At 34.6% G+C, this 21,601-nt stretch overlaps 1 protein-coding gene and 1 long non-coding RNA gene across 2 annotated transcripts; both read right to left on the reverse strand.

Moving 5' to 3' along the window:
• Positions 1 to 5,834: 5,834 nt before the first annotated feature.
• Positions 5,835 to 8,897, reverse strand: LOC139191076 (uncharacterized). The gene is made up of 2 exons (XR_011575212.1): positions 6,797 to 8,897; positions 5,835 to 6,695 (listed from the first exon to the last, which is right to left on the reverse strand). It is a non-coding gene; the product is annotated as an uncharacterized lncRNA (long non-coding RNA).
• Positions 8,898 to 10,828: 1,931 nt separating this feature from the next.
• Positions 10,829 to 12,631, reverse strand: LOC103438688 (heavy metal-associated isoprenylated plant protein 30). The gene is made up of 3 exons (XM_008377234.4): positions 12,143 to 12,631; positions 11,480 to 11,555; positions 10,829 to 11,382 (listed from the first exon to the last, which is right to left on the reverse strand). Exons 1-3 carry the CDS (start codon positions 12,308 to 12,310, stop codon positions 11,060 to 11,062), a joined length of 567 nt encoding a protein of 188 aa, XP_008375456.2. The 5' UTR covers positions 12,311 to 12,631; the 3' UTR covers positions 10,829 to 11,059.
• Between the last annotated feature and the right edge of the window lie 8,970 nt (positions 12,632 to 21,601).

A 21,601-nucleotide genomic window follows, 5' to 3' on the forward strand; every position in this document is an offset into this window, starting at 1 on the left:
GAAAACATTTGAGCTTCCGTGTAGACTGTGGAGGATAAGGTTTGACAAGACTATCTACTTTTGTCAGGTAACTATAAGATAAACTTTTCTTTTGTCAACAGCGCAGCTGCTTGAACACACAACATCTTAAGATGAAAAAAGATTTTCCTTTGAAAAAATTAGTGTCCGGTCCCTAGTTACTAATGTTCATTGCATGAGACGATATTAGTTTTCAAATTTTAATTGAAGTCCCTAACATTAACGTGATAATGAATTGAATTGAAAATTAGGACTTAGGACTATGCATGAACTAGGACTTATTAAAGACCCTTATTAGCAAGATCACATCATGAAGATATATCTTCAGTCATGAACTAGAATTTTAATGCATTTTCTTTCAACTATTTTCTCTTTTTCTTCCATTTCGTACAAAACACATAATTTACATAGATTTCAAGATTTCAACACATTCTTTCTTACAATTCATATATATTGACACCTCCTTCATTCACTTATTCTTCTCATGAACCTATATTATCATGACTTTCGATGTTTAAATAAGACTTGAATCTAGGCGTTGGTGTTAGTTTTTGCTTAAGATAATGAGTCTTAATTAATTAATAATCATACGCATTCCGATTGTTGACACAACTCCGGATATTGCTCTTTCTCTTATTTGTGATTTTAATTGTCCATTAATTACACAATTTATTTATTTAAAAAAAATATGCATAGAGCTGATGCACTTTAGCATCGTCTTCTATATAGAGTTGATAGTTTATGGTTTATCCTGTGTGATCATGATTTCATTTCAAACCTCTTACCCTTTGATTTAACGAAAAACCAAAGGAACTAATCCGTAAAGGAAAAAAGGTGTGTTACTTGTGAAGGAAGTTAAATACTATCAAGGACCCTGGGGTAATTGACTATGCAAGCTATCTTTTGCTGGTGAACCATGCAAGCTATCTTTTGCTGGTTATTGGAATTTGAATATGCATTTCTCAAGGTGTTTAGATCTCGACTTAACATGATGGGCCTAATAGCATCAGTTGCTTCTCTTACCTTCTTACCTATTTACTAGTTAGTCTCTATGGTCATGTGTCTGGTTGAATGGCTTGTACAAAGTAAATTGTTTTTGTACGGTACTTTGATCATATCAATTAGTCTAATGAAGTTTTGGTACCATTGATTGATTACAATGTCTGCTTACTAGAGTGTTTACTAGGCCTCCTGAAAAATGTTTTAGTTGTTATAAATATTGATTCAGATAGTCTTTAAAATTTATCACAGATTCCCAGGGCGAGCAGATGAGTATTATTGTACGGGGCCTTACATATGTCCGGCCTCCAAATCCCGATCCCAGCACCTAATCTTGCTCCACCTTCGACCTCCCAGCCACTTCACCCAGCCAATACCCAGTAGCCTAATGTATCAAACCTAGAAGACTAGTTGTTGTAGTTTTTTCTTTTTTTGTTCGGACATCTTATGTACATTTTCATATATTTTATAATTAAATACTTTTTTTTGGTTTATTAAATATTGTTTAGAATTTAATTACAATATTTATTAAAAATTAAATAAAAAATATTTTTGCCAAAAAAAAATAAAAACACAAGGGTTTGCACGACTAAGAAGTAACATGTGTCGCACAAACCCTGCTTTCATTGCCTTGGAGCAACGGTTGGTGCTTGACGAAGGTTTCATTGGGCTAATTTTTAGGTAATGTTTTTTGATTTTGCACGACGAAGGACCTGCGCCGCGCAAACTGTTTTTTGTACTAGTGTAACAACAATAATTGTTTTTTTTGTCAGCAACGTCGTTTACAAAAGTTGATAGATTTAGTAGCGGGACAGTTTAAATCCGTTAATTTCATGGAATTGAGCATGATAATTGAATATTAGAGCGCATGACTAACAAATGACCAAACTAATTATAAATTAATATAATTTTATTAAGTGAACAAAAGATTGTTAGACAAAGAAACAAATCCTAACTCTAACATGATAAGCCCAAATCCAAACAATTAAATAAATAACTAATTTTCCAATTGTAGACTATGTCAAGTAGACACCAAAATGTCAGCTTATGCACGAGTACAATTCAATTTGGTGGGTTTTGTCTATGTTTCAACATAAGTACATAATCCTAGACACATAAGTTGTCACATGCCTATAGAGAGAGCATTTTTGGTTAAGGTTATCAAAATGCCTTTAAAAAATTACTTGTGTTATAGAGCCACTTTGTCCTTATAAAACGCTTTCAAAAGTTTATGGACCATTTTCAAATGAAAAAGTTGAAAACATATTGATTATTAAGGATAGCTTTTGTCACCCCGCTTTTGGAGTCAATATAACACAATCTCAGCTCGTCTAGTGGCCTCTGTTTTGTCAGATGTTTCTTCTAAAAAATGAAAGCGGGAGGGATGAGCAACCGCCACCGCTCCAAGTGAGTAGAACATGTAATGTGCTAGCCAATCGATGTCGTTTTACACAAGCTAGAAAATGTCATAATTATGTAAAAGAACTTTAGCCACATAATTTCATATCATAACGGCCCTTCATGTGTTGTTTATCCTTCATGGTGTCTTGGTGTGCCATACATTTATTGCTCATAAAACACAACACTAAAGTTCTCATACTCCAAGATGATTTCAAGTAATTCCAAATAGATTGTGTATATATCCTATCATAAATATTACATGAACTCAAACATACTTGACTTGAAAATAAATAGATAATTGAAAATAGATCAAATCTCATAATAATTCATGGTTTCGTTTATCTAAAAATAAAAAAAGCTTTTAAACTATTATATAAATCACTCACTTTGATCGATAACTAAAACCTTAGCAAGACAACTCTTCTACCGCTCTTCACAAAGGGGCCTCACTTTCTTTCCTCCCAAACTACATAGATAATATATATATATATATATATATATATATATATATATATATATATATATATATATATATAATATGCCTCTATGAACTAACACTCTGAATGCAAAACCATTCCGGCTTCCTAAGTTAATTTCCTATACCAATCGGCGTGCTTGTTTGAAAACTGTGTAAGGAAGGTCCCTATTTATACTAGCATGAAGCGGTTCCAAGACTTACTAAGGAAATAAAGGGCTGCTACATATATAAAATATATAGATAATGAGTCACTACTGGCATGTCTCAAATTAATGGCATGGAAGTGTAGGAGAGGAGATGACATCTAAATCTATTATTGGTTGAATGGTGGCAAGTAAGATGTATTGCAAGAATTGGATTGTGTATGAGATGACATCTAACTAGGTAATTAATTTATTATTGGTTGAATGGTGCCAATTAAGATGTGTTGAAAGATTTGAATTGTGGAAACATACATGCATCCAGCTCAATATGGCGCTTACAAGACCTGAGAAATGATGGAAGATAACGACTCATTCTAAGCTCCCCACGTTCATAAGGCTCCATTTGATATTGTTTTTTATTTTCTTCATCAAAACTCCTTCACTTTAAAATTAAGTAATAAAAAAATCGGTAAAAATAAATATTCTGCTTATTTTAAAGGCATTGTTCTAAAAATCGGCCTAGGCTCTAGGCGGTGAAGGCCCGCCTCGATTTAGTGCAAATTGTTTCAAAAAATTGGTCTAGAGCTAGGCGGCACCTAAGCAGCCCTAGGTGATTTTATATATATATATTTTTTATTAATTGTGGCTTTTTCTTTTTTTAGTTTCATGGCGGTATACTTATGGAAATGGTGTACCTAATTTGTAAATGATGGATTGACTACAAGTCCATCCAATTGAGAAGTGAATTGGAGAACTTTTGAGTGGATACATACAAAGAAAAGAAATAAACTAAATACAACAAGGTTAAATAATTTAGTCTATGTCCAATCCAAGAATACTCCTTATTATGATTATATGCTTACTGTTTTCCAAATATTGAACTTGTTGGATGGATACTTTGTGTATTCTTCTACTTCTATTTTTGCATTTTGTCATTCTTTTATAATCCATACGAGTATAGTTTTTTTTTTTTTAAGTGTAAATAGGCACTTATTTACAAGATATACAATAAATTTACATGACTCCCAGCCTAGGCTACCTAGACGCCCACCTAGCGCTTAGGCCTCCTAGACGCCCACCTAGCCGCCTAGGCCGCCTAGATGCTAGGCCCTGCCCACCACCCGACTAACGTCTAGCATTTTTAGAATCTTGTTTAAAAGTAATAGCCTTCATACAATAGCTTTTAAAAGCAACATGTAGATTGTATTTAAAAGCTCCTTTTATAAAAAGTGAAATTGAGCCTTTAATGAATATTTTTCAATTCTTGTAATACCCTCATTAGTTTTTAAAAATGACATTATTTATTCATTTACACACATTTTATCCGTTCGAGAACAAAGTGACCGCATTACCCACCACTACATACACTAACCTTACACCACCGGCCACCATCATTACCACCACAATTGTTGCCACCACCACTACCACAATTGTCACCACAATCACCACCACAATAGCAACCAACACCACCACCATCATTGTCGACACTCCCACCATCACCACCACCATAACTTCAACCCGTCCCCACGGCCTCTACCATCTCCCTAACCACTATTGTTATATTTGCACCCCAACCACCATCATTACCACCACAATTGTTGCCACAACCATCACTATTGCCGCCGCCACCACCATACTTCCACCATTTCCGCTACCACCACCATACTTCCACCATTGCCGCTACCATCACCACCATTGTCATCGACATTGTTGTCGTCACCACCACCCCACTACCATATTTATTTGTCATTATAAACAATTATATTATTTTCACATTAAATTCACCAAACATTTTTACACTATCTTTTATAATCGCTACATTTTTAAATATACAGTTTATTAGAAGATCATCTACTTTATTTTACATTTGATTATTCTTATAGCACAATAAAAACAGATTTTTTTTTTAACACAACAATCCAAATTTGGCCGTAAGCTTAAGCATGGTTCTATACTATGGATTGTTATAGTATAGAATGATATGATAACATGCCGGCAACTAAATGGCTAAATAAAAATCTTAAAAGAAGTACAATAAAATAATAATAATAATAATCTAAATATACTGAGTTTCACAGCTTTTCTTAAAATAAAAAAATAAAAAATTGTACCTAAATTAAGTATAATGGTTGATGTATAGGTTCAGAAAGACGATGATGATGATGGTGATGGTGATTTAATTACAGGGGCTATGGTAAATAATGGATACAAAATAGGAAGGTTGGGTTTGGAGGGAAGTTCCCAGTCCCCACTGGGCCACTGCCATGACCTGTCACTTTCGGCTTGGTGGGTGAATGGTCTAGTACATCGGCTTCCCCCATCCCATTTCCCACTTCCCACTGGGCTAAGCCTGCAGTAATGTTTCATAATGTTTTCATGTGGTACCACATGACCCAACAGTAACTTCTATAATCAAATGCTTAAATGTCGTCTACTTCCACACCCTCCAGTCTTTTATTTAATATATGTATTAATATCGAGCTTGTCATTTACGATATTTGAACTTAAAACTTCTCACTTATAAAAAAATTTCACTGAACCATTGTACTATGTAACTAGTTAATGATGAAGTTAACTCAACTAAACTAAGCTATTATCGATGTAAAACTTTCTAACTTAACAAAATTGAACAACACAAGCATGCGTGTTTCTAACTACAGAGAAATGAATTACATAAAACAGGTTCACTATAATGTCCCAGTGCAGACAAGTTGCTCTAGAGTGTAAGTTTTTACATCATTTTTTGAATTACTTTTACTGGGTGGTACCAATTGAAAGACTGATAAAAGCAAAAATTTATAGAACAAAACAATATGTATTAAGATTCATAGGTTACATGACCCACATAGAATCTCTCCAATAGCAAACATAAAAACATCACAAAAGACCCCTATTTGAGTGAACATTTTGCCTTATCACCAAGTGTATACACATACGCTCTCTCTCATCATGTGACTTGGTCACATGAGTACGGCTGTACATTTAGTGCCTCTTTGAGGTCACTCTCCCCTATTCAAGTGATTGATTTCAGAAAATCCCTGCCATGTCCTAATTACACGAATGTTGTCTCCTTCCTTGCGAAATTGTCCGTAGGATAACACATCCATATGGTCCAGAAGAAACAGCTTTTTCCAGGCAATGCTTGAACCATTATGTACCTGCAAAAGTTGTTTCCCCTCATTCAAATACTTAGAATTATCAACCTTACGTTTTAACGGCCTGAACATGAAATTTAAGTCACTCTATAACAAGTCAAGTACGTAGTACTACTCTATACTGCATCTCGACTACGTTTTGCACATAAATGTAGGTGAAGAGTCTCTAGCTTCCAACACCAGCAGCCCCTCCTTGTAGTATCAAAATAAAACATCTAGAGCTAGTGTATATCTCTTGCTAATCTTGCCTGTCACCTAAAAGAGCAGAAAATAACAAATTCAAACTAAAAACGGAAAGACAGAAGAACGGAAGGGAAGTAGTTCACCTTATATTTGTCTAATCCGTGGCCACGCATTTCCAATTGTGTGCCTTAGACACAAGTTTCTTACTTCATGGAACGTAATTCTGCTTCAGCATCTAGCCACAACGTTTTATACACTGGAGCTTGTGGGCCTAACTCTTCAGTGGTCAGATGATTGCCTCTCAACGCGTTGCCCATACTCCGAATTTAATGATTACAATTGTGAACTTTCAGTTTCCAAGTAGAAACAAAATTTAAGCACTGATATGATAATTTATAGCATTTGGTCACAAATTATACCTGAATGATCTCATTGCTTTTCTCAGTGTCTACACCACTATGTGAAGAAAAGGAACCCAACACTCTCAGTGAAAACATGAGAATTAACCTTGCGCTCTGTATAGCAATTCTGGTAATCCTTTGTCCTTGTTACTTGAAATCCCGTGTATGAGCACTGAAATACATCATTTAGACTCTGAGACCTACATAACATACACACATGCATGCAGTCTCGAGCACAATAACCATTAGCAACCAGAAAACCTTGGTTATAATAAAATTATATGATGATGTTAGTACTGTCAACCAGCTCCAGGGCGGACACAGATCAAACCATAACGATTACTATTACTGTAAGCAATAACATTAAATAAACTAAACCTGATAAATAAAGGTATGTAAATGAAGGTTAATGCTCTCACAGAATGAAAATCAAGTAATCAACACAACAAAAGTATGAATTCAAATGTAAGTGCATGTAGAAATTGATATGGTAAGGAGAGCAAAATTTATATTTTAGCACACGAGTAAATTGCACAAATATCTGCCTAGAAATTTGACAGTGTTCAGTACGAATCAGATTCAAAATGTAAAACAGGAAAACAAAGTTCAGTATCGTATTCAAACCAGATTCACAAAATTTATGGACACGCATACATACCCCTACCATTTGGAACACTGTTGATTTATTAGGGTAGTGTGGAGTGCCTGTAAGAGTTATGTCAGAGATTGGAGTCTTTCCTCCAGGCCTCTGTTGGATGCACATAGAAAGATTAGTGATTATATGCTGGATCATGTCATGCTTATGTTCATCGAGTGAATCTAAATCATTTGGACAATTTTGAACAAGCAATTCTGACATTTCATGCATCACATTAAGTATTGGAAGACTGATTGGCACAAATCAATCCACTTCATGGTTGTCATGCTTATGACCATAAGCTCCTTCCACTTCATGGTTGTCATTGGAAGACTGATCGGCATAAATCGATATGGAAGAATTTGATCCTGCTGCATCAAAAGGTCCATGCCCTTTGGAGAATGAAACAACAGCTGAAGATTCACACTTTTGGAAAGATGAGAAACCGTCTCCTACACACTCGCATGATAATGTACAATCGTTTTAGCATGGCAAGGAAAAAATTGTTGTGCCAGTGGATTCAAACTATTACGCGTTTCTTGTGCATCTTCAACAGTCTGAACTCAGAACTTGAAAACCCAAATGGGGATTGCCAAGAAGCCAAGGTTCCTTTCCAACAAGGTGAATCCAAATCAGATTCATTCACGCTAGAGAAACATCTCTTTTAACGCCAAGATGTTCCAAGCTTAAATCATCAGATATATTGGTTAAAATAATTAGTGACTCAGATTTTGCCAATAGTAATGGACCTATAGCCTCACTAGAAAGAGCTTTGCCAGCCTTCATTTCCTTTATCATTGGGACTTTCATCACGGTGAATCCCTTTGCCTTCACCAGAGAGCAGGTGATGAAGATGCACATAATCGTTCACAGAACAATTGCCTTTAAAATCCACATTCTTTGACAGTATGGGATTCAAGGGAGAAACTGGAAAAGCATTATGTTTAGGTGAATGGAAAGCCGGAGATTTTGCTGTTTAAGGATCAAAATTTGTTAAGCCACCCTCGCAAAAAGCAAATTTGTAACTACAACCGCTCCAAGTCACTGCCAGTGCAGTATATGGTAGCTGAGTTTGAGAAAAATTTCAAGCATTGGTGTAGATGAAGTACCTGAATTAACGCCTGAAAAAAGAGAATAATTCAGCATCTACTTGATTTTCTCTTCCTATTGTCGAATCGCTACATTTTCCCCGAACAATTTCAGAATTGTCAACATAGAGCTTCGATCCCTTAACAGCAGCATTTCCTGTGCAGAAGTATGTTATGTATGAGGCTCTTACAGTATTAATTTCACAACAACAGTGGCCTCAAAAAGAAACTTTCATTCGTTAATACACTCTATTGATCTTTTTTTTTTCTTCCATACGAGATGCAGAGGACCACACACCTCAAGTAACTCGCGTAGGAAACATTCACAGTAATAGCCAAAATGTTCCGAGTTATTCGAGCCCAAAAAACAAAAGATGTCACCAAAATCCATTGTTATCCCTAGTCAATCATAAACATTAAACAAGAACGTAACAAATCGCAAGCCTCACCCGATTATAGCTCGACAGAGTGGGCGTGCTATGAGAATTCTTAGATATTCTTAGGTAATCTTTGGAAAAAGAAAAAATAAGAAAAAAAAAACCTCATAAAAACAAGGAATATTGGATGTCTTAACGATTCTACAAAACTCAAATGTTGAATAAACAATTTAAAAAGTGATGGGTAATATGAGGTGTCTACGTTTGATCGGTTTGAATCAAGGCTTAAATGTCAAAATGGTTATTGTGTTATAGCCATATGACCAATTTTGTCTCCGTATTTTCGATTTGGCTAATTTAGACTTTGTGTTTTCCTCTGTTAGCTAATTAAGAACATTTCATTCAATCTCTTTTAAAAAATTCATAAGAAAAATTCATATGAGATATAATTATCATTTCTCTTTACAGAAAATTGCAAATCAATAAGAAGTAACACATAAAAGATAAAACTTCCAATCTGAAAAATTGATTAAGGTTGTGACAGAAAGAAATGGGGTAATGTTAGGAAGGAGGTGGGGAGGTTGGAGGAGAATAATTTTTCTTTTAATTTTTAATTTTATTTCATTTTGAATATTTTAAATCAAATAAATTATAATTTTATAAATAAGTTTATAATAATTTATAATTTTTTTACAAAAATTATATAGAAATGTCTTTAATTGGCTAAACGAAGATAAACACAATGATCAAATTTGCCAAATTGAAGACACATGCACTAAATTGACTCAATGACTAAAACACGGGGACTATTATAACATTTAAGCCTTGATTCAAACCGTGATTTTTCAAGCACTCAATCTAACCGTTCAAAAGCCTTGAATCGAATTGACTCAATGACTAAAACACGGGCACAATAAAAATATATAAGTTTAACTAATGAACTATAAAAAAAAATTCTATTTAGTAGAAATTCATACAACATTGGATATTATTTTAATGGGTTCGATTTCTCTTCTCTCCTGATCTTTATTCTTAATTCACTTAATTTTTAAATCTCATATTGGCATGTGTCAAATATGAGATCATGCGGCTCCCAACGATTTTGAGTCTCCTTTTTTTGGATAGAATTTTGAGTCCTTTTCTTTACAATAAACGGGTTCACTTTTCAATAACATAACTAGAATCTATAAATCATTGATAAACTAGTATGTATAGATGCGAATTAATCTAATTTTCTAAAGAATTAATCATACAAAAAACATGAATTCAAAGATTTTATTATAGTAAAAATCTTGTAACTCAATTGATAAAACTGTACCCAAAGCCTGCTGTTCGATTCCTCTATGTCACCAATTCAAAGATATTTCAGAAATAGGAAACATTGGAAAGTTGTTTATTGTTGTCTTCCGTATTCCGTGAATAAAGTGGACATCTCTAATATTCTTTGCAGATCGTAAGAGTTTAGACCATTTCGACTTGACTTCACTTTGCCTTCTCAACTAAGGAACAACGACCTTGTAGGGTTGTTGGACGGTGACAAAAGTGGAACATTCCTAGCAAGTGTATGTCTTTTTATGAAAGATCAATTTATGGGGGTAGTGCATGAGATGCTGAGAAGCACCTTCATGCAACGGGTATGTCATTGTTATTGTATATTACAATTATTTATATCTAAATAAATAGTAAAATTATAGATAGGAAATTCTAACAGCGGCTTACCTAATTTTATTGTAGCATATGCATACTATTTTGACTTTCAGCATAACAATGACATATATACTTGTTGCATAAAAGTTCTTCTAATCGTCCCACCCTATAAACCATTGTATTTGTTCGATCGAAAATGCCATAATAATCTGCTGTCATAATCTAATCCAAATCATGAAATATGGAGGGAGAAAAGACATAAAAACAAAACAAAACATGATCATGGAACAAAAGCTGCATATAATCAAGTCCTGGAATTGTTCCATTGATATTTTCCCCACCTACAAATATTCAGCATGAAACCAAACCTGCATATTGTACAACACTACGATGGAGATTGACAAATTTATTTATTTATTTATTTTCTCTCTCCATCTAAACCATGCATATCTACTAAATATGAATTACATATATATTTCTCTTAGCCACATATATTTCCGTCACATAAGCTTTGTTTACTTGTGTAGCAGAGTTACATAAGGCAACAAGCATTGACATTATCATCATTGAACATGTTGCTAATTTTGTCATCTCCCCTTTGAGTCACTGGAATATTTCCATGTTTGTCCCCAACATTGTAGCCATGCTTATAGTAGTTGTAGCTCTCTTTGAATTCATTGGTTGTGTCCTTAAAATAGTCACTTGAAGATGTGAAGTACAATGGAGGGTTAGGGTAGGGCCAAAACTCGGCCCTTTTCCCAGCCCTCCTCACGGCCTTGAGGACTTTGTTGCGATCAACGTAACCGATTACAGTCACCTTTTCCATTTGTAGATCCACATCCACAGAATCAATCCCTGAACACACAACATATACAATTTGTACACTGTAATTCCCGTATTCCCAGATGAAAAATCAATAATATTATCAAAAACAGAAAATGAATGAGTGTACCTCTGAGCTTGAAAATGGCATTTTTCACAACTCTTTCACAGCCAGTGCAGCACATCCTGACAATGAGCTCCACAGTCTGTAAAGCAAACACGGTTTCAAAACCTGTTCTCATCTTGCAAAAAGCATGTTTTGGTTTTTCCTTCCTTTCTTTTTATTCCTTCGTTCCTTTTGTTGTTTTTAAATAGCTTTATACTTTAAGCAGTTATTAGTTAGAAGCTAAAAAGGAATTAAGAAAAGCCATGTTGGGATGCAGATTAAACCTATACCTCATGAATCATGATTATTCTTATGCTACAAGAAACGTCATCAATTAAGAAATCAGTACATACATGATTAACAAAATTGGATGGTTTGAGGTCTCCCTCATGGTTGGGAACTTTGTTTGCTCAAAACATGATGTTACCACTTTGAAACGAGGTTTCTCAAATCGATTTCTCTCCGCACTTGACGAGAAAGATTTTTGTTCTTTGTTTCTCATATGAATAAAACAAATAGTACTTTAAGGGCATGTACATATACATATGTGTGTGTGTGTGTGTGTGTATAATATATATGTGTACATGGACATACATAGGAAGAGAAGCCATGCATGATGAACTTTCAAGCTACAGACATGAGAAACCTTGAAAGAACGAAAGCAAAACAACGGAGATGAAAGTGAACCTGTAGTGAAAGCGGCCGACCCCTTGGCATGTTGTGTTTGCTTTTCTTGTTTATGATGCTTTCGTAGTGGTGGTGATGGTGGTGGTGATGATCTTGGTTGTTAAAGTAAGAGTAGTATGCAATGGAAGATATGAAAGGGCCAAATGTTCTCTTTAGTAGGGTTGCCATAACCACAATCTAGTGGTGTATATATACACACAAGAAAGAAAGATATAGATTGGGAAACTCTAAGACAAACCCAGGCCTAGAAGATATTCCTGTTTGGACTTGGCAATTGGCAACCCTTTCCCTTAGGTTTGATCTCCCTTTGGTAATATATTCCAAAGCTGTCTAAAAACAATTCCAACTTAGCGGCTTTCTTGTGGTTTAATCTTGTGGTTTTAGGGAATGGAACTCCCAAATTATTAGAACTTTTAGAGAGGGAATGGTATCTAAATCCTCACATTAATGCTTGAAATGTGGGTCAAGCTAATATGGCTGCAGACACTGAGAAGAGAATATATCCTTTCTTATAAGGATATGGATGAACTTACAAACGAATTGGAAATTTGGGTTTTGATGGAAAGGGAAAAATATATTCTAAATATATGTTTTTTAACCATCTTTGTAAAAAAAACTTCTGCACAGTAAGCACCATCTATCTAGAAAGTCTAATAACAAGGTATTTTCCCACATTAAGCTATATGCCTATAGGGGTTTTACATTTTCACAAGACTATTATAAAAGGAATTTTTCGAAGAATATATAAGTTAGTCAATTAGACAGAAAAATGTGTCCTGTCTCTTATACTGATTGAATTAGAGTAGTTTAAAAAAGTTATAAAAATAGAATCTTTAGGTTTTATGTACTTTTTAATTTAAAATATCAGCTCGAAGTTCTATCAATAAACTAAATAGCTACAAAATTATAAACAGTCACCAAAGTGCTAAACAAAATGATGGCAATTTAATTTTTGAGCAGCACACACCAGACCAAACCAAACAGCACCAGAAATATGCACCAGAAACATGTTTTGGGCCATATGTATGTGATTTGTTTACACAAAAAACAATTAATGGACATTACTAGTTGGTGCACTTTTTTAGTAGCTAGCTTGTCATTCATTTTATTTTTTTAGTATTATCCTTTAATTCTTAGAATTTAGAAAATAAATGGAAAGAATGCTATCCACGTAATCCTGCATATGCGTTCTTACCTCTTATTACAGGAATTTCGGAATAATTCTGGTTTAATGGTAAGATTTTGATGATTCAATATTGTTCTTCTGCCCTTTCCTGAATATTTCTGCATTATTGTTTAAATTTCGGACAAACTATTCATTGTGCATGGCAAATAAAACTTTAGGAGACAAACAGTAGAAAAAAAGAATAACTCATCTGAATAAATAATTTACGATACCATGCATCATAAAGCTTTCTTTTAATTTTTTTTTTCCTAGTTAGACAACGATATTCTCCTCTAACAAGAAGGAGATTGTGTTAAGCACGTAATTGGCCAAGTCATAAATAGATATTGAGCTCAACACAAATACAAAAAGTTTTTGCGTTCATATAGGTACCATTTGCTACGTGGGACGGGACGGAACGGAGTGGGACGAGGTGTTCCGTCCCACGTTTGGTGTGCCTAAAACGGGTGGAACGCGCTGTTCCACGGAACGAATTTTTGGTGAATTTTCGTTCCGCCTCACCCCCTAGAACGACTCGTTCCACATCTGTGGAACACAAAATTATAACTTCTCTGTCTCCTTCTTCTTCCTCCTTGTTTCCATCCGAGGGCATCTTTGCTCCCTCTTCGTTCCGTCCCGTCCTATCCCGTCCCATTCCGTTCCGTTCCATTCCATCCCGTTTTGTCTGCATACCAAACGATACCATGGGTACCGTTTGGTACGCGACGATACCATAGGTACCGTTTGGTACGTGGGACGGGACGGAACTGAGTAGGACAAGACGTTCCGTCCCACGTTTGGTGCGTCTAAAATGGGTGGAACGCATTGGTCCACGGGACAAGTTTTGGGTGTTTTTTCATTCTGCCTCCCCCCTAGAATGACTTGTTCCACGTCCGTGGAACACGAATTTATAACATTTTAAGACAAAAATACCCCTTTTCTTTTTCAATATTTACACCATTAGCTCTTGGAGGTCGCAACCTCCGATTAACACCAAGCAGATACGACTAGAGATTCAAAGGTAGTAGATCAAACGATCCACATCAAGCAGATACGAACATAGAACTGGAGGTAGCAGATCGAACCCAGGTGGGCACTATGACCTCCGTTCCTGGGCATCACGATTCGAATATTTGGGTTTGTGGCTTAATTGCTAATTGATTTTGTTGGGGTGTGGGGATTAAATTCAAAATTGGGAGAGATTTCATGTGGGAGTTGGAAGTCTGAAACCGAGCTGGGTTGAGTTGAAGCCAAGAACCCAGACCTCGTATCTGTCACAATTTGTTGTCGCCGTTTGCCAAAGGCCAGATCTGAGAACCTCACTCTTAGAAACTTGTCGTCCCATCCTTTGCTTCAATCTATACCACTTGAACCCGCTGTCTGTACTCCGCGTCGCTGCTTGACGCCATCCACCCACGCTGGTGTAATGGTTGTTGGGTTTTTTCTGCATTTGACAAGCATTTGACAACTTTGTTTTTTTTTTCTATTCTTTTTCTTTTCCATTAATCATCAAAATGGGTTCTTGCATTTGACAGGGTCTTTGTTTTTATTCTTTTTCTTTTTCATTAATGATTAATTTTTTTTCTCTTAGAAAAAAAATATTAGTTCTAAGTTCTCTTATCCGGCAGTACAAATTTTAAAAGGGTTTGCATGTGGAACACAACATATACCTAATAAAATTTGGACCAATAAAAACAACTAATGGATAAGCATATAGTGTTCAAATTTGAACAAGTTAAAAATAAAAAATAAAAAGTCACATCCTGTTCCACGCATAAATATTGTACCCCGAAACATGGGTATTTTAGTCATTTAATCTTTCGGTTCCATTCCGTCCATGCGCTACCAAACATAAAACGAAACAACCATCTCGTTCCGTCCTACGCGTACCAAACATAACATGGAACATCCGTTCCGACCCGTCCCGTCGTCGAAATCAAACACTTCGTATTGTTATCCTAGTACTGTTGGTGTTGAAAATGCATTGAGACAGCTGGAAAGGCAGGGCGCAATTCACACGTAAAATCTTAGAGGTTCTTCTTTAACAATTAATCCCAACATCCCAATAATATATATTAGGGGTTTTTGAACATTAGTCCTTGCAAAAGATCAAAATTTAAAAAAAAACCTGATGCTAGATTAAATATTCAATTTAATCCCTTGAGTGTACTACTATCAAGATTTACATTCAATTTTTCTTATTTAATGTGTATTTTTATTTAATCTCTCCATATTAAATTTTAATTTTATTAATATGCACATATTTAATCTTTTTAATTAGAAATGAACATAAATGAGAAAATATTAAAAAAAATTTGTGATACAAAAATATATAGATACATAAGTGTACAGAAATGTTTGTGCCAAAATATATAAAATTGACTTTTTTGTACCAAAATATTTGTACCTACATGATTGTACCGAAATATATTATATTGAATTAATGTACCTAAATGTCAATACCAAAATGTATGTACCAAAATGTACGAACCTAAATGTCAATACCGAAAATGTATGTACCTAAATATCAATACCAAAATGTATGTACCTAAATGTATTTACCGAAATAATAATTGAATTAATATACCTAAAAGTCAATACTCAAGTGTGTGTATCAAAGTATACGTAACGAAATGCATTATATTGATCGAAATGCATTTTATTGAATCAATGTAACTACATATTTGTACCGATAGATATACCAAAATATTCAAATGTATTAATGTACCTAAATGAAGAACATACAAAATTGTTATCGGAATATATATTATAAAAAATTTAGTTGCCTAAATGTAGACATTAAAATATATTATGATGAATGAAATAAAAATTAAATTTAAATGTAATTAATACATTAAAATAAAAATAAAAAGATAAAATAAAACATCAAAATACAACTAATAAATGATATGATTAAATGTGCTAGGGACTAAAATTGGATTTTAATCTTACATATGGTTATAATCTAAAACTCATCTTTTTTAGGGATTAAAATGAAGTTTTCTATATATAATTATGCATCAGAGGAGATGAGACATTCTGTCCTATCTAGAGAATATGGCGATGTAGTTTCAGTGATCGCTTTCTGCCATACAATGTGCTCACAGATGCCTGGTTTTTTTACATATAACTTTAATAAAACTTTGAGTGAGATTAAAGAATTAGCTGGAGACTTACAGCTGCAACCAGAATTTTTTTCTGCTTCAAATCAGAAAATTTCGAAGTTGAGGCGTAGTCGACATGAAGAGCGTCGCATGCTTCTTCAAAATTTAGACCCCCTTTGGTAATTATTTTTATTTTTAATTTTTAAATTTTTGTGTTTAAGATATGAAGAAAATATATGGAAGAAATGAGGGACGAAAAAGACAATGAGAGCGAGAGAGAAGAATTACAGAAGAATAAATGAAAAGAAAATCTAGAAAGTTAAAACAAGGGGTGTGCTATCCACACATCTCATTTTACTTCTCACACATCCTTTGATAATTTCTGTCCATTGATCTTCTTCAATTCATTTGATCTGACAGCCGAAAATTAAAAAGGTGTGTGAGAAGTAAAATTGAGTGTGGATATCATATCCCTAAAACAACTATAGTTTTAGTTGTTGGTTTTTAGTTTTGATTTGTGTCTCTATCCTTGAATGTTTATTCTATATATACCCAACATTCTTCCTCCATTCTATTTTCTTCATTTCTCTCATGTATTTTTCCTCTATTTCAAACACAAATAATGTAGATAAAAAAACTAAAAGTTAAATAGTTATCAAATAAGAACCTCAATTTTAGTAAGAGCCTAATTCTATTTCTAACTCATTTTTCAATATTTTCCATGAAAACTTGAATGTTACACATTGTTCTAAAATTTCCCACTTAGCACCGCATAAGTGCTAGGCAACTAGCCACCTCTCCTATTAATCCCTCGGCCTTTAAAAATTAAGAAAGAGCATATGGACTTGCTTAGGGGTCCGCCTAAGTCGCAACTCTCATTTGCACAGAAAATAGATAACTTTTATTTTGCATTTTATTTTTTATGTAAATTGTACGAGACTTGTTGAATATTTGGATGAATACTCATTATATGTTTGTTTCCCATGTTTTCAATATGTCTAATACTTTTTACTCTATAGAGTTGTTTCTCATGCTTTCAATATGTTATAATACTTTATAATTTATAAAGTGATGATACACTTACTATCTATTTGTATCATCTCTTTAACAGAGGTAGGGTCCACCATCATATGTGGGTCTCATCCCTACTAGAGAGGTGGTCAAAAGATGGTACAAGGTAAGAGTAATATTTTTGTAATATATATGTCCTATTTTGCAATTTATCTATTCCAATATAATTATGTATTTTTTAAGTATAAGTAGGCATTTATTTATTTGTTATTATATGTTATATATTGAATTTAATTAATATTAAAAAAAATGCCTTCCTGCCCGCCTAGACACCTAGACGCTATACTAAGCCCGCTGCCCAACTAGCACATTGTAGAACCTTGACGTTACCAAAGAGGTTTTATTGAAAAAAAAATGAAAAAAAAAAGTTATACCTAGTGAGGGGACATAAGAGCAATTCCATCCCTAAAAAATGAGCTGACCCAAAGTTCATTTAATCCACCCAAATGAATAGTAATTGACTGCAATGAACAATATTTAGTCAAATGCATCTCGACCCCTAAAAAATGAGCTAACCTAGAGTCTAGTTAATTCGTATTAAAATATTATTAAATTTTTAATAAAATAATCAAAAATAATTTTATTTTTTAATTTCGGATAGAATTTTTAACCAATTTTGTCACGCTATGTGTCATTTTTCGAAAGTACAATTTTTGTAGAAGATGGTTAGGTATTTATATAAAAAAATGGGTTTTTTCTGTATTTTTAAACAATTTTTATAATTTTTTATTAAGTCAATTAATCTGGCTCGTTGCATTTCAAAAAGGTTGAAATCCAACAACCCAAAAGTGGACATATGGCCCATGGTGAGATTCTGACAAAATTTTTTTTTTAGGCTGGAATGCTTACTACATTCAAAATGTTGTTTTCATTGATTAAATGTGAACTAGTGAATGGTGATTATGATTAAGTATGCTCAAGGGTAAGGATTGCTTAAATCTATGTAAGTGATGATCTTTGGCAAGTCATGTTTCATTAAAAATCCCTGAGGCAATTGTTGGAAGGTCTAGGTTGTGTTTTGTTTTGTTTTGTTTTGTTTGTTTTGTTTTGCTCGAGGACTAGCAAAAGCTAAGTATGGGGGAATTTGATAGGAGCATATTTATGTGACTTAGTTGGCTTGTTTCTTGGCATTTATGTTGTTAGTTCGTAGTTATTTTAGTATTTTAAGCTATTTTCGTGTGTTTGAAGGTCCAAAGGGTTAATGTGGCAAGGAAGTGCATTTTGGAGTATTTTTGGACATGGAATGGATAGCATATGCTTGGAGCAAAAGGAATAGACGAAATTTGAAGTTTGTGCATCATCCTCTCTCTATAAATAACCATTTTAGTACACTCATTTCACCCAACACATTCACCTACCACTACATCCACTCATTTCACCCAACACATCCATTCACCTACCACTACATCCACTCATTTCACCCAACACATCCACTCATTACAACCACCCAACACATTCACCTATGATAGGAGCATATTTATGCGCCTTAGTTTAGCTTGTTCTTGTGCATTTATAGTGTTTTTACTTAGTAAAGTAGTCTTTTAAGCTAGTTTTATGTGTTTTCAGGTTCTAAGGGCAAAGTATGCAAAGAGGTGCGAAATTGAGCATTTTAGAGCAAAATTGAGCTGGAATGGAGTGTATGCTAATGGAGCACAAGGAATGGACGAGTTTGAAGGTCAAAGGAGCTTAAGAAATGAAGAAATGCAAGTGAAGAACAAAGAATTCAGATTTGGAAACCAAAGTTTCTAAAGTTGGAAGTTTCTATTCTTGGAGGTTTCCATTTTCGAGAGTTTCTATTCTTGGCTTTGGGCTTTTAGATGACCTAAACCCTAATTCCTTGTGGACCCTAACCCTAGCCGCACCTAGGCCTCTAGAATATCTGATTTCCTTGCCTTGCAAGGCGTTCTAGAAGGCCCATCTCTAAACCCTAACCCTAGCCGCACCTTAGGCCTTATTCCCACTAAAAATCTGATTGTTTTAACCTAATTTCTAGTGGATTTGGGCTTCTAGAAACCCTAATCTGATTACCCTAGGGTTTTGGATGCCTATATATACTCATTACAACCCCTAGATCAGATCACAACCCTCTCCATAATCCAGAAATTAATCCTTCACGCCAGAAACCATTCCCCATCTTCAACAGCACCTATCCTTCATCATTCACCATATTTTCTGACCCAAAACCACCCTAGCCGTCCCATACACCTATCCTACACACTTTTCCACCATTCTACACCATCCATAACCCCCAAAAACCATCACAAACCCCTGTGCCGCAACCAAGGAAGAGGAGGAAGGTTCTTAGATGTTCCTGCTGTGCAATTTAGATTGCTGGAATTTTTAGGTGTGATCTTTCTTATGTTTCAATGTTTCAATTCAATAAACTTTGTGTTGTGAGTATGAGGAACTAAACCCCTCTTAGTTAGGGGGTGATTCGAAACCATGTACATGCTTGCAATATGATTTGATTACATTCAGTTGTTATTTCATAAGTTGTGGATTCAATTCGTTCATCTATTTGATTGATAACTTATTTGTGTATGTTGATTGAGAGTGCACGCTTAGTTTTCATGCATGAATATGATGCTAGATTATGAGGGAGTTTCACCTAATAGTTACAATCTTATAATCACAAGTAGTGAAGGTCGCTTGAAAACGATCGCGTTGAATGAATTCTTGGCATAAGTTTCATGCAATTCATAGTAACGAATGCTTCGTCAATGCTTACGTTTTTCATAGAACTTAATGATTCTTGCTTGTATCTCTATTATGCAATTCATGTAGGGAACTTGTAGGGAATGTTTTGGGTTGTCGTATGCAATCATCCAACTTAATAACTTGTGGAGAAACTGAGGGTTAATTAGTGCAATTCACGGTTAATTTGGGGCGTTGAGTATTTATAATTTATTGGAAGAACAACTGAAAATCGTTTCGTTTGCAAGTGTGACATGTGTGGAGAAGAACCTCCTAACTAGCCTTTTATCCATCCTTTTCATCCAAAAACGTTTTACAATCTGTTTAGTTTTAAGTTTCTGTTTTGTTTTCAATTTTCGTCCAAAACAAATCCCCCTTTATTTTGAAGTCTTAGATTAGTTAGAAAGTGTTTTGATTTGTGTTTCTAAGTGTTTTGATTCAAGTTTTCACTCAAATTCGTCCAAGTTCTTGTTAGGTTCTCAAAACTGCCCAGAAAGTGGTTTTTAGGCAGTTTTGAGTCATTAGGTTGCTGTTTTGAGTTTTAGGTTTGTTTAAGTGTTTTAACCTTTAGTTTTGCATTCTTTGAGTCTAGTTTAGTGGTTTAAACTTTGTTTTTGAGTTTTTAAGTCAGTTTCCAAGTGTTTAGCAATCCCTCCTAATCCCCGGTCTAGAATGATCCCTACTTACATCTCTACTACAATTTGACAAAAGAGGGTTTAATTTGTGTGCTTATATATTTCGCATCAACCTACCACTACATCCACTCATTTCAACCACCCAACACATCCATTCACCTACCACAACATCCACTCATTTCACCCAACACATCCACTCATTACAACCACTCAACACATTCACCTACCACTACATCCACTCATTACCACCACCCACTACATCGTCTCCCTAGCCTATAAATACATCCACCCTTCACCATAACTAGGATTCCAATTCCCTAGCCGTGAGCACCTTACATTCATCCATATATTCCCACATCCCACAAACATATACAAATCCATTCTCTTGTCGTGGCACTCATCCAACCAAAAATCAAACACAAATCTATACATTCCCTTAAACCTTGCCGTGGCATCCATCCAACCTAAATACATTCATAACCTTTCCATAAATCCATACACATCGTTAGATACTTGTGCTGCAACAAGGTGGTGAAAACAAAGGTCCTTGGCGTTGCAAGCTTGAAACTTTGGAGTGTTTTAGGTGTACTTCGTTCTTGCTTTCAATATCTACTTTGTTATTTTCTGATTTTGTTGCAATTATGAGTAACTAAACCCCCCTTAGCTAGGGGGAAATTCAAAGCCATGAACATACTTGCAATATGAATTGATTACCTTCAATTGTGATTTAATAAGTTGTGAATTTAATTTGTTTAGCTGCTTGATTGTTAACTTATTCGTGTATGTTTAT

This window comes from Malus domestica, chromosome 14, assembly GCF_042453785.1.
Source record: "Malus domestica chromosome 14, GDT2T_hap1".
In the NCBI taxonomy this organism is placed as follows: domain Eukaryota; kingdom Viridiplantae; phylum Streptophyta; class Magnoliopsida; order Rosales; family Rosaceae; genus Malus; species Malus domestica.

Coding starts and splice junctions, on each gene's coding strand:
- LOC103438688 (XM_008377234.4), bottom strand. CDS start 12,310: ATGGCAACCCTACTAAAGAGAACATTTGGCCCTTTCATATCTTCCATT. Junction 11,556..12,142: donor GTCGGCCGCTTTCACTACAG/GTTCACTTTCAT, acceptor TTTGCTTTACAG/ACTGTGGAGCTCATTGTCAG. Junction 11,383..11,479: donor TGCCATTTTCAAGCTCAGAG/GTACACTCATTC, acceptor TTGTGTGTTCAG/GGATTGATTCTGTGGATGTG.